The sequence below is a fragment of the Crocodylus porosus genome, unplaced genomic scaffold (assembly GCF_001723895.1).
Source record: "Crocodylus porosus isolate Cpor-Errol unplaced genomic scaffold, CroPor_comp1, whole genome shotgun sequence".
NCBI lineage: Eukaryota > Metazoa > Chordata > Crocodylia > Crocodylidae > Crocodylus > Crocodylus porosus.
The window spans coordinates 45,328,074-45,343,779 of NW_017728943.1; the positions used below are offsets into that span (position 1 = coordinate 45,328,074).

Genomic DNA, 15,706 nt, shown 5'->3' on the forward strand with positions numbered 1-15,706 from the left:
ACTTCCTGCCCTTTGGGCAGGGGGCTGGACTCGATGATCTCCCGAGGTCCCTTCCAGCCCTAATGTCTATGAAATCTATGAAAGGAGGAAAAACATGGGAAATTGTGGTGTTTTCCTTGCAAGCTGTCAGTTCCAGTTTGCAAGGGGCTGCTTAGGGTCCCCATACCCCACACACCCACTCCCTGCCTCACACACCAGGAGGCTAGGGCCTGGGGGTGAGGGACAGCAGTTCAGGAGTGAGGGGCACTGGGTTGGGATTGGCCATCGATGTTTACAAATGGGTACAAAAAAAGGTTGAGAACCACTGCCCTAAGGCATGGGTTCAAGCAGCAGTGGGCACATGGATTTCTGGTACCTTGAAATGTGCTAATGAGAAGATGAATCCTTTTAAGCCACCCAAGAAATTATAAAAACTCAGAAGAATATTTTTATAGGCAAAATTCCAGAAATCTCCAACTGTTTAAGATTATTTTTAACAACTATACATAAAGTCATTTTGATGCAAATCCATATCCTATTCAAACTCTTATTTTTATTATATTCAGAAGAGCAAAGGAATTGCTATAACAGATATCAGTGCAATGCCCCATTTCTAGCTGTGGCCAGTACCAAATATGTCTCCTCAAAGAATAAAACCTACATAATGGAAAAATCGGCAGTAATTTGTGTGAAGTTTTTCCTCAGAACTTGGCATTTAGTGCTTGGCTTAACTCCTGAGACAGTAAGGCTGCTATCCTTTATAACTTTTTAACCTAGCTTGTATTCTTTTACACTGTTGTTTGCATTATTTTTTCTTGAATAAAAAATATATTTTCTGTGCTGATGCATTTAATATCCTTATCAAAGCCACATCCTTGATGGTCAACTATTTTGAATGTTTTAATCCAGTCTTTGTATTTCCATGTGTCTGTGCCAAATGGGCCATTGCCCTGGGAGTGTTAAATGCTGAACATTGCACTGGAGTTGGCATACACTTGTAGACAAACAACTCTCAATCATCAAGAGTAAATTAGACATTACCTGCAGTCATCTCCTCCTGTGCTTATGACGTACTTGTCATCATGAGAAAAGCGGATGTTGGTAACATGAGCAGAATGACCAAAATAGCGTTTGTGTTTGGCCTATTGGAAAGAAGGAAATATTTGTCATTGAGGACACAATTACAGCAATAAAAGTGAGTATATTCTTTCACAAGTATATAAAACCAAGCATGTTTGCTAATGTGATAGACTTCTAATCTACTGACGCTCTTTTGCACTCGAGAATATTACTTTTCTTAAGATTAAAATTAAATCTAAAACATCCACTTACAAATTTTTCTGTGCATGGGAAGTCAAAAAGTTTCACTAGACCAAAATCATCTCCTGTAACTATATTTAAGCCAGCATGGGTCACGCATGCACAGTTGACATCAGCTTTATCAGCGTTGCGTGGCCAAATTCCAATGACTTCATCTCCAAGAATGCTGCCCCAAAACAAAGGAAAAAAAAAGTTAAACATGAAGAAATACATACCACTAGCTTTCCTGGACAGCGTGCTTAGTACGTGGTGTCTGACTTCAGAGGAGAACAGAATGGGTGACCATAGTCACTTGTTTTCTGCTAGAGAACAATTCCCTGGGCATTATTATACCTAAATATTGCTTCCTCATCAAAGCAAGCAACCCAAATATGGCCATATCCCACAAATGTATTAATTTTCTCAAAACACAAGCACTCTCCCCCAGGAGACTCAGGTCCCTATTTGGGCCTCCTTCACAAGCTGTAAGTAATGTCTTGCTTCTGTGAAATGCCCACCTGGGTGAATACTCCCAGTACTTCCACTGGGTGAATTTCCCACAGTGAAATTTTTCATCAGTTATATATCTCTGAACAGTACCCTTTCCCCTGGGCCCTAAAGTCTCAAGCAAGGGGATTAGTTTATAGATTGTATCTTGTGAGGTTCTTAAAACAGCTGTTTTTCCCCTCACATTGGAGTGTTTCTTTGTAATTACTCATGTTTGCCGAGATCTCATCTGTCAGCTTTATCTGCCCCCCTCCCACACTCTCTGACAGGAGGCCCACATAATGGCTAAGGCTCAGCAGACTCTTTTACTTGCTTGACAACACTGCAGTACAAGTGGGTGTGTTCTCACTTTTCCCCTGGGTCCCGTAAAGATAAGCGTGTTTGTTTTATCATGTCACTGTAAATTGTCAGATCATCTGCTTCATGCCTGTATCAATTCTAAACCCTAAGTATTAACTTCCTTCCACATGGAAACAAAGCAAGTGAAGAGACATGAAACTAAATACTATGTGGGTAAAGAATTCTACTTAATGGTGTAGATAGATAGGACTTTATGAATTAACAGCTAGTGCTTTTTGTAGCAACAACCATTTTGCAAATATAAAGCAGCCCAATGCACTGAATGTTACTGAATGTTAAACATATTTGTATTAAATTTGATTATATCTTGTGAATCCTTGCACTTACTGCATTTTTTGTAAGAGTACCTTCCCTTAACCTATTTCTGTATACAGGGATATACAGACAAATAATTGATACCAAGTTAAAAGCAGGGGGATCTACACCCCCTGGTGGTAACTGCTTCATGTGGCCAACCTTCTATCATGATAAATGAAAAATTTACTTTCATTTTATTACTTTCATTACTTTACAGAACTGGTTACTTCTAGTGAAATGGGGCTAAGCTACTACAGCTTGGTTTCCATTTACCAAGGAATAGGAGTGGACACATGAAACAGTTACTACAGAGCAGTGCACACAGCAAGCCTCCCCCCCGCTTTTAATTTGATATAATTTGCTCATATGTCCATACCCCCAGAGTCAGGCACAATTAAGTGCTTTGATCTCCAGACTTTCACAATGCATTACCTTGTCCATGTGGCCCATGTGATTTTTTCTATTAGTGCAGCATCTGTTATTTGTTTTCCCAGTGGCACCTCATGAACTTGACGTTTATAGGCACCAGTTGATACCTGAATGTAGAAATGGAAACTGTTAACTTTGAGATACCTGAAGCCAATATTTAAAAATCAAAAACCTTTTTTTCCAACAATTGTATTTGCCATAGGTACTATGTAGCAAGAAGCTTTATATCTTCAAGTTTATGGTTTTCTTTGAACAGTTACAATCGAGTTATATACAATATAAAGTAACAACATCAGATGGACTGGATGAACTGATGATAAATGGTCTACTCACATCCATTAGCTATAGGCCAGCAATTCTCAACCGCACTAAGGGTGTTACAGTGTGACACAATATTAATATTATTAGGTGTGCAAACACTTGCATATGATTCACAATATCCACACATTGATTTCAAACAGAGATCTGTAGTGCCAAAAACACTTGCACCTGTTGTGGTCTTTCTGAGTTTTTGCAACAGGAGAGTTGCAGTCATATTTGTTTTTATACAATGTAATAAATTTGTTTTTTGAAATGGGTTTCTGCTGAATTCAGAAGAGAGATGGAGGGGTGCATTGAGTCTAAAAGGTGGAGAACTGCTGTCATAATTCACAAAGGCTCTCTCAGATGACTGCATATTTGCTGTAGCATCTCACACATTCTTGTCAAAGCCTGTGGAGACATTTTGGAAGGAAAATTCATATCTGGGTTCAGGTAGTATGGTGCTGCATCTCTCCAACCCTGGGAAAGGAAGGAAGGAAACTATGACTGCTAAAACTCTGAAATGAACTTTGAGTGACTTTTATTCTTTCCTGGTCATCTAAGTGGCCATTTTTTGGTTGTCTACAGGGCATTTTGGACACTTACATATGCAGGGAATTTATATTCCTGGACACATACGAGCAACTACATAGTCACCTAAAAACAGACCGGGTCTGTTTGGCTAATGGGAGGTTTTGGGTTCTAGGCCATCCACGTGCAAAAAGGGCTCATAGCTGGGTCTCTCTGGCTTCCCAGCACAGCACTTTTAATAATCACACCACAGGTCAGCTGTTATCAGGCCCTTCTCCAGCATCTCTTTTGAAGCCAGCTACCTGGGCAGCCATAAGAAAGAGGGGCCAGGAAGAAGGAAGGGAGCATGTCAGAGGGTGGGTGGCTCAGGGAGGTGGCTGCTGGCCTGTTCCAAGTGAGAAAGAAGACTTCCCCCTTGCACTGTCTTCCATCCATTTTTCCCAATGACTAGGTTAGTGGGTCAGCATCAAGAGGAGCACTGGAAAAGAGAGGGAGCAATGGTTGATTTATGGGTGATGGTTTGAGTGTTGTTGTAGGAAATGAGAAAGGCCCAGATCAACCCTTCCCTACAAACCTGGGTGAGGGAGGCCTAGGACCCAAGACTGCTAGCTGCCCAGAATCCTAGTGAGGATCCTAGCCCTTGAGCTATTGGGATAAAAGAAAGACAGACACACATATGCTTTTTTACTCCAGAAGTGCCCATTCAGGCCACCAGGATAGACTAGAATGCCACCATTTCTGCTTGGCTTTTACTCAGCTGCTTGCTTCTTAAAGATCTACTTAGTGGGCAGAGACATACAATGCCTCATCTTAGAGAGATAGGCTTACTGCTTTTCTCTGAGGATGGGTACTCACTGCAGCAGGGAAGTGGAGTGGACAGGCATACCCATGCTAGTTCTAATCAAGGAACAAAAGATTCCAGCATGATTTACTCCTGATATAGTGTTTTATTGTGGCGGGAGGAGGGGATGTATGCTGCACCCTCGTAATAGAATTAGGATCAGACATGCCCTGCCTGCATACTTTAGGGCCCCAAGACATGTTGTGGCTAATGCTCTCTGCAGCCTCTATGGTAGCAGCGTAGCTCAGCATCCCTACATGGCTGTCAGCACTCTAAAGGCACATTTGAGCCTAAGGTGAAGAGGTGCATGAGCATGTGATCACCTATTTTATGGGTGCTTTGCAGTCCAGACTGTGAAAGCATTTTTACCTCTCTCCTGTTATTGCATATTTAGCTATACCCAGCTTTAAGCCAGATTGTTGTACCCTAGTGTTGAAGGGTAAGAGAAGAAAAAGTAGTGACATGTCTCTAGATTCACACACCTTTATTGGCAAAACTGATTGCTCTTTCAGCACTGAAAGAAATTTTGGTGCCAGTCACAGTTGATGGGGGCACTTTTTTGAATGCCAGTATTCCAAAATGCTTGTTTAGTGCCTGGCTTAATTCATAGCAAGGTGGCATTTAATCTCTTCGAACAACCAACATCCTTAGTGAATGCTTGTTGGATGCATTGAGTTCCTTTCTTTATGCTTTGCAGTACTGAGTTGTGGCAGGCCTTTTGCATTTTTAATGACATCCCTTTATTAAATCTTATGATAAACCAGTCCTTGCAACCTAGTGTACAATCATTTAACACATACCTGAATGTATTGACTGTCTGCTGAAAAATCCATCTGAATGACAAAGCTTGGAATGTCTTTGCAATAGCCTATCCGGTTTAAAGTTGTGCCTTGAGTGAGGTCATAAAAATCTACAGTATGTTCTTGGGAACCCACTGCCAAAAATCTGTTATCAGGGCTGATCCTAGGCAACAAAATATTCAGTCTAAGAAAAGACCAATAAAGCTTATTTCAACACAAATTCCAATCCAATCCAAACCAAACCAAACCAAACCTCACCACTGATGATTATATAATAAAATCAGAAAGGCACATTGATGCATGAAGCTATCAGATATAGTTGGGGATGCTAATATTCCATTAGTATATAGTGCTTAACTCAATATGTGACGAGCATCATTAATCTTCTGAAGATAAGCACCAGGATTTCCCAGTCCTGTTTGGTAATGTTGCAGTGTTCCAACATGCTAGATCCTGTTGTCAAAGGGATTATACCCAAAAATTATTAGCTATATTACTACCTCAGTGATTAAATTAGCTACGGAAATAAACACTTGTGTGATATATGATGATCATGTTATGTACAAAACTAGTATGAATATCCATATATCTACAAACCAACAATTACCTTTCAACAAATGACAGGTTATATAATCTGGTAACCAACTCAGGGGTTGAACTCGTATGAATGAAATGCTCCTAAAGAAGCACTGTACGTTTTCCAAGTCATACTGTCTTTTGTCAGCAGGAATTCTGACATACCTGATATCCTGAATAGCTGACTTCCGGTCCCTCTTTTTGCCCCAGACTTTAAGACTGTTTACAAGCAAAATGACAAATTCTCCATTCTTCATGCCAATAGCAACCATCTCACCATCAGGACTATATGCAGCACATCTAGCAGGATGGCCTAAATTCACTTTGTTCAGCAGTTTCTATATCAACAAAAGCAATGCTTTATTATCATTATTATTCTTGTTGTTGAAAAAATTGATAACATCAATAAAACCTGCTAAATAAAAAGTGTCTATGAGAAAATCAAAACCATTCAAAAGAAAATTGCACAGAAGTTCCTCAAAACAGGTGTGAAAATTCACAAAATAAGTCACTTTTTACCAGGAGCACAACATGAAATGATCTAAAAATAAAGACTGAATTACAGTTCAATAATTCCAAAAATTTCTGACACCACAAGGAAGGTGGTTAAATCAGTTTTCAAATGTGTTTCAACATTGATTATATTGTATTTAACTACTGGATATGATTTATCAAACAAATTAGCGTCAACAATCATTACACTGCTCCTGCCTGACACCCTTACCTGCCTGCCTGTTTTTATATTTAACTTAATTTTGATTTTCAAAAATGATTCCCTGTTTTCTGAGGCACTAGGTCTGAGACACTAAACATGCAATAGACTAATTTTACTGCATCACAGCAAAAGCCATGCTAATGTGTGGTAGAATTAGTCTACTGTGCATCAGCATCACTAAAAAGGTGTGTGCCAGCACTACTGCACAGTAGCACTGGTTACTGCACATTGAGTTACTACCTGTTATTACAGGTACTAAACTTAATGCATCATAACTATGTAGACGTGCCCACTGTAAAGTAATCTGGACCACAAAAGTCACTTTTTACATGATTGTATGTAGTCTGGCACAAGCAAAAATATTGCAATGACTTTTTAAAGTTTCAAGTGAAATAGTGCTTATTTCAAATAGACCCTTCCTCTGCAGTGTCACAACACATGTAACTTTTCCAAAAAAAAAATGGTGTTAGGAATTTCTGCGAGTTCTAGATAACTAATTCCAGTCAGGGAGCTAACACACATTCAGGTCTATGCTAGAATGCTATGGAATGAAGCTAAAAAAGCATAAAAGGTGGAGGAACGAGTTATGTTTGCTGACAGTAAATGCATTGGGAGTGCCTGCTGCACAGTCTGAAGTCACACTAGCCTGTGACAGAGGAAAGTGTGACTGCCTGTCAGAATTCAGTTAGGACACTTCCTCAGTCCACTGTAGATTGAACTATTTTAAAACCATTTGACAATTCATACAGGACAGGAGGTACTTCTGTCCTAGTTTTCGAATAGCTGTAGCTCTCAGAAAAATGCCACTAGTTTTCTTTTAGAAGTACTGCTGAACGATGTCATCAAAGGATTGTTTTTTCATACAGCTATAGATTAAGAAGGAAATATCATAAAATTACAGGGCAAACACTGCCCCTTTGCATGTATGCACCTCAGTGAAGCACGTGTGGATGGAGGCAGCATACAGCTTGGTTATGTAACGTTATTGTTATTAATGACAAGTGTTTCTGTTTAATGCTACTCACTTTGTCACAGAGATCCCAGATTCTTGCTGTTCCATCATTACTTGCAGAGATAAATATGTTTTTCAAGGGGTGAGTTGCTAAGCCCCAAATCTCCCCTTCCATATGACAGTCAATCAGCAGGTTTGAGGCAGCATTTTTTTCTCCTACTTCAAGTATTTCCCCATCTTTTGTTCCTACTAAAATTTTGCCCTGTTGTAATTGAAATGTGGGAAACAGCTTATCAATATAGTTTATATAATATTAATGCATTAAAATATTGATTTCTTAGAGAGCACTTTTCGTAACTGGTTTTAATTTGTATTGTTTCTTCATTTAGCATCTTAAATCAGCAGTAAAATAAACTCACACTTCATGTCTGCTAATGAGATTTCAAATGACCTTTGATGAGTATCAACCTTGTCCCTAGAGGATTTTTGTACATATTACAGAATTCATATATGTCTTGCCTGGACTGCTTATGAAATGCACAGGTTTGGAGTAGCAGTGGTGCTGCTTCCACAGAAATGCAATACTCATCCATAACACTATTACTAATGTCAGTACTCTCCACAATGTTGATTTTCCCCACTAATCTCCCCCAATCTTTTATACAGTCAAAGAGAAACATCCACTACCATATAATGACAATGACAAGAGACAACTAATATTATATGTGTGGGTGAAATTCAGAGGAGATGTAAGATCTGGAGTAATTTAAATCCTGTTATGCTAATTTAGAGCTGGATTCTCCTATTAGTCAAATATTTCTACCGGGGCCTTAATAAAAACAATAATCAAGTTCTCCTATGTACAGTTTGACCATTTTAGACAGACTTATTCCTGCCTCTGTCTAAGCCTAAATTGGTCTAAGGCCCCTTCTACACATTACAGGTATCATATAATTAACTGATTAAATGCATAATTACCTTGAGACCAATGACATGTGCAAAGTAGCTTTTCTGCCATAAAAAGCTCCAACCAGCTATCAAGTTAGGCCTGGAAAATGTGTACTAACTTTATAGCTGGTTGCTACCCAGCTTTAATTTGCATGTGTAGCAGGGTCCCAAGGTAATGAGATCACACGGGGGCACAGCAAGGCTGGAAGTCTTGCAACTGAAGGGCCTCTCAGCCCCAGCAGCTGCCCACTTGGTCCCAGCAGCACCCCACAGCTGCTGGGCCCTAGAGCCCTGCAACTGCGGATCTTGGGTCCTGACAGCACGCCTCCTGGTGCTGGAACCCAGCTGGGTCCTGGCAGTCATGGGGCATGGCTGCAACCTCCCAGCTTTGGTGGTACATGGAGTGCCCCCAGGACTGGGTGGTCACAGCTGCCACAATCTCCTAGCTTTGGGGGGGTGTGAAACACCTGGTGCTGGGAGAATATGGCTGCTACAATATCCCAGCCTTGGGTGTACATGAGACCCTGGGGCTGGGAGATCATGGTAGCCATGGTCTCTCAGTCAAAGGGGTTTCACAGTGCCCCAAGGATGGGAGATTGTGGTAGCTGAGATCTTTTTGCCAGTGCAGGGGAAGGAAAAAAAAATCAGGATTTGTCCCTCTGACTGTAGACCAGAACACAAGATGTCTGAATTTCTAGGCCCACTATGTAAAGTTAAGTAGAGAAAATGGCTTTAGTTTTGAGCTTGTGCCAAGGACTAGATGGCAGAGCGGTTGCTTAAAGTGTCTCACTGCAGCTCTAGAAGCACAAACTCAACTGCTGTACTCACATCTGGGCTGCCCTCAGTCGATCCTGTTGTAAATGGGTACCTGCTCATTCAGATTAAGGTGGCTGGATGTAGTACTAGCCACAACACTCCTTCTGTGCCTTAACAATACTAGCCTAATGGGCTGTTAGACCTTCCTTTAACTTGTGCTAACTGTCATTTAACATGCGTGGGAATGCCTGAGCTGCATCTGTGACTAGGACATTGCTGAGCACAAGCTGGACATGCTGCTCTGTGCATACCACCTTAAAAGTTAGGCCACAATTTCTATTTCTCCCTGTACCCAAAAAAGTTAATTACTAGTAACGCTGAGTGATAAAGTTTTACTCACACCTTTTTTTTTGTATTAGAAAACTATTTAAAGAGTTTAGGATTCAACGTTTCTATGATGCAGTCTATTACTGATTTTAAGATTATGCAAGTTAAGCAGGTGCTGCAGTTTACTTTAAAAATATCTTTTTCTTTTCTGAACATATTATCTGAACACAAAACAAAAGCCTTTTATTTTTAACAAGTGTTGCTCTTGGTCAAGACTATATTAAATCTTTAAGGATTCAATTTAGCACAAGGTACTTAAGCATATGCCGAGCCTGAAGTACAAGTAGTTTCATTGACTTTGCATGGAGACTCAGGGCTTCAAGGCAAATTAGGCCTCCACATGCATGTGTGATTCCCACAGTCAGCAGGAGCTTCTCTGAAGTTCCACGTTCACTGATCCAAGGGCAGAATTTGGCTCTCAGAGGCACAGAAATAGCAAGGCTTCTAAATATGTTCACAGATCTCCCTGCAACACAAATCCCATACCTGGGCATGCGGATGAGCATATAAATCAGACAAATTAATGCCTGGAATTAAAGGGATTCCTGTACATCTGGGCCTTCCTAATCATCAGCTCTTCATTGCCCTCCCACTCCTCCATATAATACTCAACAAGATTCAGGCAAGGTTTTACAGGTAACAAACCATGGACAGCGAGCTTGCAAATCTGTTGTGTTGGCTCACTTACTTTTCCTCTGCAAACTGAACGCACACACTCAACAATCTGTCCTGTCTCAAGCTGAAAAGCTCGGCAGCGCTTCATCTCCTGGTCCCACAGCTTTACAGCACCTCCTTCTTTTGTCCTGAAAAGAAGCATGTTATATTCCATGAGGCTCCCCACTTCTATGCATCTTACATTTCTACTGTGATATTTTTCTGACATTCGTGCATAACATGAGTACCATCTCTTACTGTAGTTAAAGGAGGCTTGATCATGGCTGCATTAAGAAAAGCAACTAGCATAACCATCGGATAGTAAATCACAATTTTTCATAGTTTCCAAAACAGCTCCTCTACTATATAAACTGCAAGTTGTTCTTTCTGTTAATCTCAAATCACTGTCACCCTGGCTTTGAAACTGGTAAACTTTGCTAAACATTTTTTGTACCTCTGAAAAAAAAGAACATGTAAATAAAGAAACTGGAGAAAGGAAGTAGCCTGGGGCATAAAGCCAAATGTCCCCTAAACAGAAAGAAAGTTACACCACATTTATAGCTGCTCCTGTAATGAGGTTGCACATGCTATTTAAGTTTCCCATTCTATTGCTGTGACCCACATTCACCTTCTCTTCTGCCCCATATTTTATGTATTACCATTTCTTGATGCATTATGTGCCGTTAAGACTATAAGCTCTGTGGGGCAGGTTCCTCTCCTTGTTACATGTTTTTAAGCACTATGCAATTCTGGAGAACAGCATAAATAACAGTCAAAGTAATCTAAGACAGACATATACTATGCATTTTAAAAAGGTATGTGTCTTACGGTCTCTCCTTCCCTCCAGTGACAATTAGTCCATCTCGAAGAGTTGTGTACATTGTAAAGACTGGACCCGTATGAGCTTTAGCTACCAGTCTAACCAAAAAGTGATCCTTCCAGACGTAGACGTCTCCGTTTATGGCACCAGTAAATGTAAGGTTAGTCTGTAACAAACAACAATCTCTAATATAAAAAAAAAAAATCTTTCTTACAGTTTGAGGTAGAACTCTGGTTTAGATATTGGATGTCTCACAGAAAAGCCTATGACAATGTAAGCATTGGAATTTAGCAGAACCTTTGGGAAGGAACAAATTGGTTGTTCTTGGAGTCAGATCCCACTGTAGGTAAGCACGTGAACTCCAAATGTTTCAAACAGCCACATTCATCACAGCTATACCATGTGTCCTGTGCTTGTGAGTGCACCTACACACTGGCACGAAGGGAAGAGTGACTATGTATGACCCTCCTCAGTTTCTTGACATTTCAGGGCCTGTTTGCAGCTGAAGACTAGGATGTGGGAATTCACACTGTGTCTCGAGGACCTAGGTTTTCTGTAAGGAAATAGTCATCCTTTCTTTTTCAAGTATGTGTCAATGGGGATCTCACTGTAGGTGACTGCAAAGCAGTTACCCAGTGCGGGTGTGCTGCAGTGTTTCAGCTTATTCATGTGAACAGTATTTGCAGTACTACTATCCCACATACGGTGTCTAGGCATACAATCATAGAGAAGCAGGGCTGGAAGGGACCTCCAGAGGCAGGATCATCCCTAGTTAAACCATCCTACACAATCCAGAATCTAAACTACACATAAGAGATCCTCAACCCTGACAGAGCACAGACCTAACACCCTAACCTACCACATGAAAAGCAGGGGAACCCGGGCAAGCAATTTCCTGCTTCTATGAAATGTTGTCAATATATGCTAAAGAGATCCTGGGTAAGAGCCACACCCCCTACAGTCCGTACCAGTCTGACCATGGGGTAAAATTCCTTCCTGGCCCCAAATATGATAATTGGTCTGACCCTGAGTGAAGGCATAATTTTTCATGAAAATCAATGTCACAGACATATATTCTCTGAGGTTGGAACATTTCTGAAGTAGAGGGCAAATACAGCTTGTGCTGTTGGGTTTCTGCATGAAATGTAGGCTGAGTCAGATCATAGTCATACACTATTATTGTCCTTTCAATGCCAGCACATGCCTGCTTGTGCCCATAAAATCATATAGACCTAAAAATTGGACAATTAAGTGATGCCCTAATGGACACACAGTGTTGTTCCCAACTAGATCACTACTATACATCACACAAAACAGGATAGGTAAAGGCAAACATTTTTGTGGAAATTAAAATGTTAACATTTTCTTAAGAAACTGTTCAGCTGCTAAACAATATAAGCAGAGGGTATAAAAGCCAATCAGGAGATATTCTGGGAAGATTCTAAAATTAACCAGAAGATGTTCATGTAACAAAGAAATTTGTCAGTTATCCACAGCTCTACATGTTATTAAAGCCCTGATTTAAATGAAGAAGAAAAGGTCTACACAGAGTCTTGCCGGTGAAGGGAATTGCATCGATATGGATGTGGAAACTTTCAGTGTTTTTAAAATATATATATTAAGAAATTCTGTTACAAGCAACCTGAACTCACCGCTCCGAAGGCAACAGAAAGCATGGTTTGCATTTTGGCATCTTCCATGGAACCAATTACTCCTTTTTTGTAAAGCAAAGAACTGCCAGCTAATGTCCAGAACTTCATGTGTTTTACCCCAACTGACACAAACTGAGTGTCTGAATCTGGGCGGAACTCAACAACAAATATCCTCTCCAGATGCCCTCCTCGGCTGGCCACTTTAGCCCCTGTTTTAATTAGGAAGGGATAAAAATAAAGCTAAATTTACCTGCAACAGTAACCTTCCATATGATATTATAAAGATATTGACTGGTTCTACTTTGTGGGTTAGAGCAGTGCTTTCCACACACTGAAGTCCCTCTTCAGGAAGATGAAAACTCATATGACCAACCAACCTATAGCATTACCAAATTTATCTTGAAAGACATCCTTTATGGGCTATTTTTTTCTATTCCCCATGCTTGGAAAATGCTGTAATCGGCCTTCAAAACACAGTACTTCTTTTTCTTATTGCACCCTTCGACGGCTAGTGTAGTAGCTAGCAATGTTCCAGTCTTAAGTATGACAACTGAGTTACCTCCCACCAAAATACATGGAACAATTCATGTATCAGAGTTATGTTTCTGGTTGTTGTTATTTCTGAAAACTCAGGCAGGTATCAGTTCATTGGTTATTCAGTGAGATTTTAAGTGTTTCTTTGCAACCATAAATAACTTTTAAAAAAGTGAAAGTCCTTTTTTTAATTTGAAGTGGTTTGTCAGTGCTCCCTCCTGGGATTCATGTAAAGTTTTAGGGAATGTCGACTTAAAGGACTAACAATGGAAGTTAACACAGGCAACTTAGGCCACCCTGGCTCTGATAGCCTGAGCCATGCCATGATTTGCTAACTGGAGGCATACCAGGATAAATCTCTGAAAAATACTATTTGAACCATTCAAGATAGGGATATCAAATATATGGCCTATGGGTTGGATCTAGTTTGTGAAGTTACTCCATTCAACCTGCGGGGCTACCAGAAGTTGGGGACATGGCCTGCAATGGGCATGGTCTGACACAGACTATGGGGCCCCAATGGACATGGTCTGCAGTGTCAGGGGAGCGGCTGAGGGTTGTGTAACAACACAGCCCTTGCTTGTCCGTGGCTGCCTGGCCTGCCACTGCTCATATGCCTCTTGCAGGCAAGTGGCTGCCTGTCACATGGATGCCTGCCCCACTGCTATGGTGCTCACTGCTGCCATGGTTATGGTGGCTGCCACGGCTGCAATGGCCAGTGCCACCACTGCTATTGCTGCCCCAGGCTGAATCCAGCCTAGAAAGAGCCTCACAGTCCAGATCTGAATGGAGGCCCATGACTGCAGCATCTACAAAATCAAAATGAATGGTAGTGTCAGGGGTTAAGAGTTTTAGTCCACTCCAAGTAAAAATAATTTTTCTTAATGTCAAACCTCAAGCACCACATGGGGATAAACATGTTGGGGGTGTGAAAAATAGTGACAAAGAATGAAGCACTTTGATTCTGAGTGATTACAGGGTGACAGTTTGATAGGAAAAGCTATCACTGATCTACAGCAGAACTGAAAGCTAAACCTTCTAGAGCACTAAGACCTCTGAACACTTGCATCTCCTGATTTGGCCAGGAATACCAGTAACCAAGGGCCTTTGTACACATCACAAAATTGGCTTTTAAAGTGGGTTAAATGCCCTTTAGCACTGCTTTAATGGCACTACTGTTTGCATGTTTGGTAGCATATTGTGCTTTAAATGACTTTGGGACATAGCAAAATAAAACATGTCCAAGGTGTTTTAGTTTGCTACCTTAGTAGCTGCGGAGGGTAGCCTCAGGCCCAGTGCAGCTCAGGGGCTCTGCAGGCAGGCTGCACTGAAGAAGAAAAAAACGTGGCGATCCTGATTTTTTTTTTCTCCTCCCCGGAGCCTGCCTGCCTGCCTGAGCTGCACAGGGGCCCAGTGCTTCCCTCTGTGGCTGCAGTGCCCTGTGGGACTGCTTGGGCCGGGTGTCTGCAGGTGTGTGCCGCCTGGGGGATGCCTCCATGGAGGGAAGCACTGCACCATCACTCCAGCAGTGCTAGTATGGGCTTCTCCTAATGGTGTCTGAAGGCAGCTGTTAATTTCTTGCAATGAGGGGCAGAAAAAGCTCCCTGGCCTAAGGGACCTCCAGGAGGTTCCATGAGTGACTGATAGTGCCTCTGTTTACATCCTTCTCATCTGGTAAGTGAAAACCAGGAATGTCTTTCAGGTTAGAATCCACTCTTACACTTATTGGGCATCTCCACAGTTGTTGACATAAAACAGAGTGGCGTTGATGTCCATGGGAATCAATGTCACCTTGTATGGCTGCTCAAGAGATGTATAGCATTTCTGTGAATTAGAAGACGAGGAGATGATTCACTTCAGTATGAGATCACAGAGAACCTGCTCTCAGCGGGGAAAGGTTCGGTAGAAGTTGTTTATCTTAATGTGAGCTCCCCCAAAAATCTAGGACAAGAGCTGCAATGCTTTTGTTTCCGGAAAGCCCACCCAGGTTCAGAAAGCATGGCCACTTTGTTTATGGCCTTATGCTCTGAGTCAGGGTCCTTAAGCAGAGCCCTACTGCAGACTGCCCTTGAGTCTGCCACCAGTAATCTATACTGGGAGGTGGCACACGGGACAGCTTAGGACAGTGGCTCTTAACCTTTTTAGATTCAAGGCACCCCCTCAGAAAATGTCAGCCCCCAGTTTTCACTTACGTGTTTTGACTATGGATTTTTTTTCTGTTGCCAAGAACTCAGAATGACCAGAACAGGTCAAATGTTTTTACAACTATGTTTTCCTATTTGAAATCTCTTGGCACATCCAGACAAGTTCAGACACGTGGTATGTGGACCTGCAGACCCATCTGTGGTGCCACACACTGCACATGCAGG

The 15,706-nt window shown here is 41.4% G+C and overlaps 1 protein-coding gene across 3 annotated transcripts in view; it reads right to left on the reverse strand.

Moving 5' to 3' along the window:
- The window catches only part of EML6 (echinoderm microtubule associated protein like 6), a 325,505-nt gene that overhangs the window by 16,074 nt on the left and 293,725 nt on the right, over window positions 1-15,706 (reverse strand). For 2 of the 3 annotated variants that reach the window (XM_019549286.1, XM_019549287.1), the window contains 9 exons: window positions 12,804-13,012; window positions 11,160-11,317; window positions 10,366-10,480; window positions 7,660-7,848; window positions 6,085-6,257; window positions 5,344-5,506; window positions 2,875-2,978; window positions 1,312-1,465; window positions 1,021-1,121 (listed from right to left, as the gene is read on the reverse strand). In XM_019549286.1, coding sequence (XP_019404831.1) covers window positions 1,021-1,121; window positions 1,312-1,465; window positions 2,875-2,978; window positions 5,344-5,506; window positions 6,085-6,257; window positions 7,660-7,848; window positions 10,366-10,480; window positions 11,160-11,317; window positions 12,804-13,012 — 1,366 coding nt within the window. The remainder of the gene's footprint in view (window positions 1-1,020; window positions 1,122-1,311; window positions 1,466-2,874; window positions 2,979-5,343; window positions 5,507-6,084; window positions 6,258-7,659; window positions 7,849-10,365; window positions 10,481-11,159; window positions 11,318-12,803; window positions 13,013-15,706) is intronic. The other variant, XM_019549288.1, reaches the window with a different exon arrangement.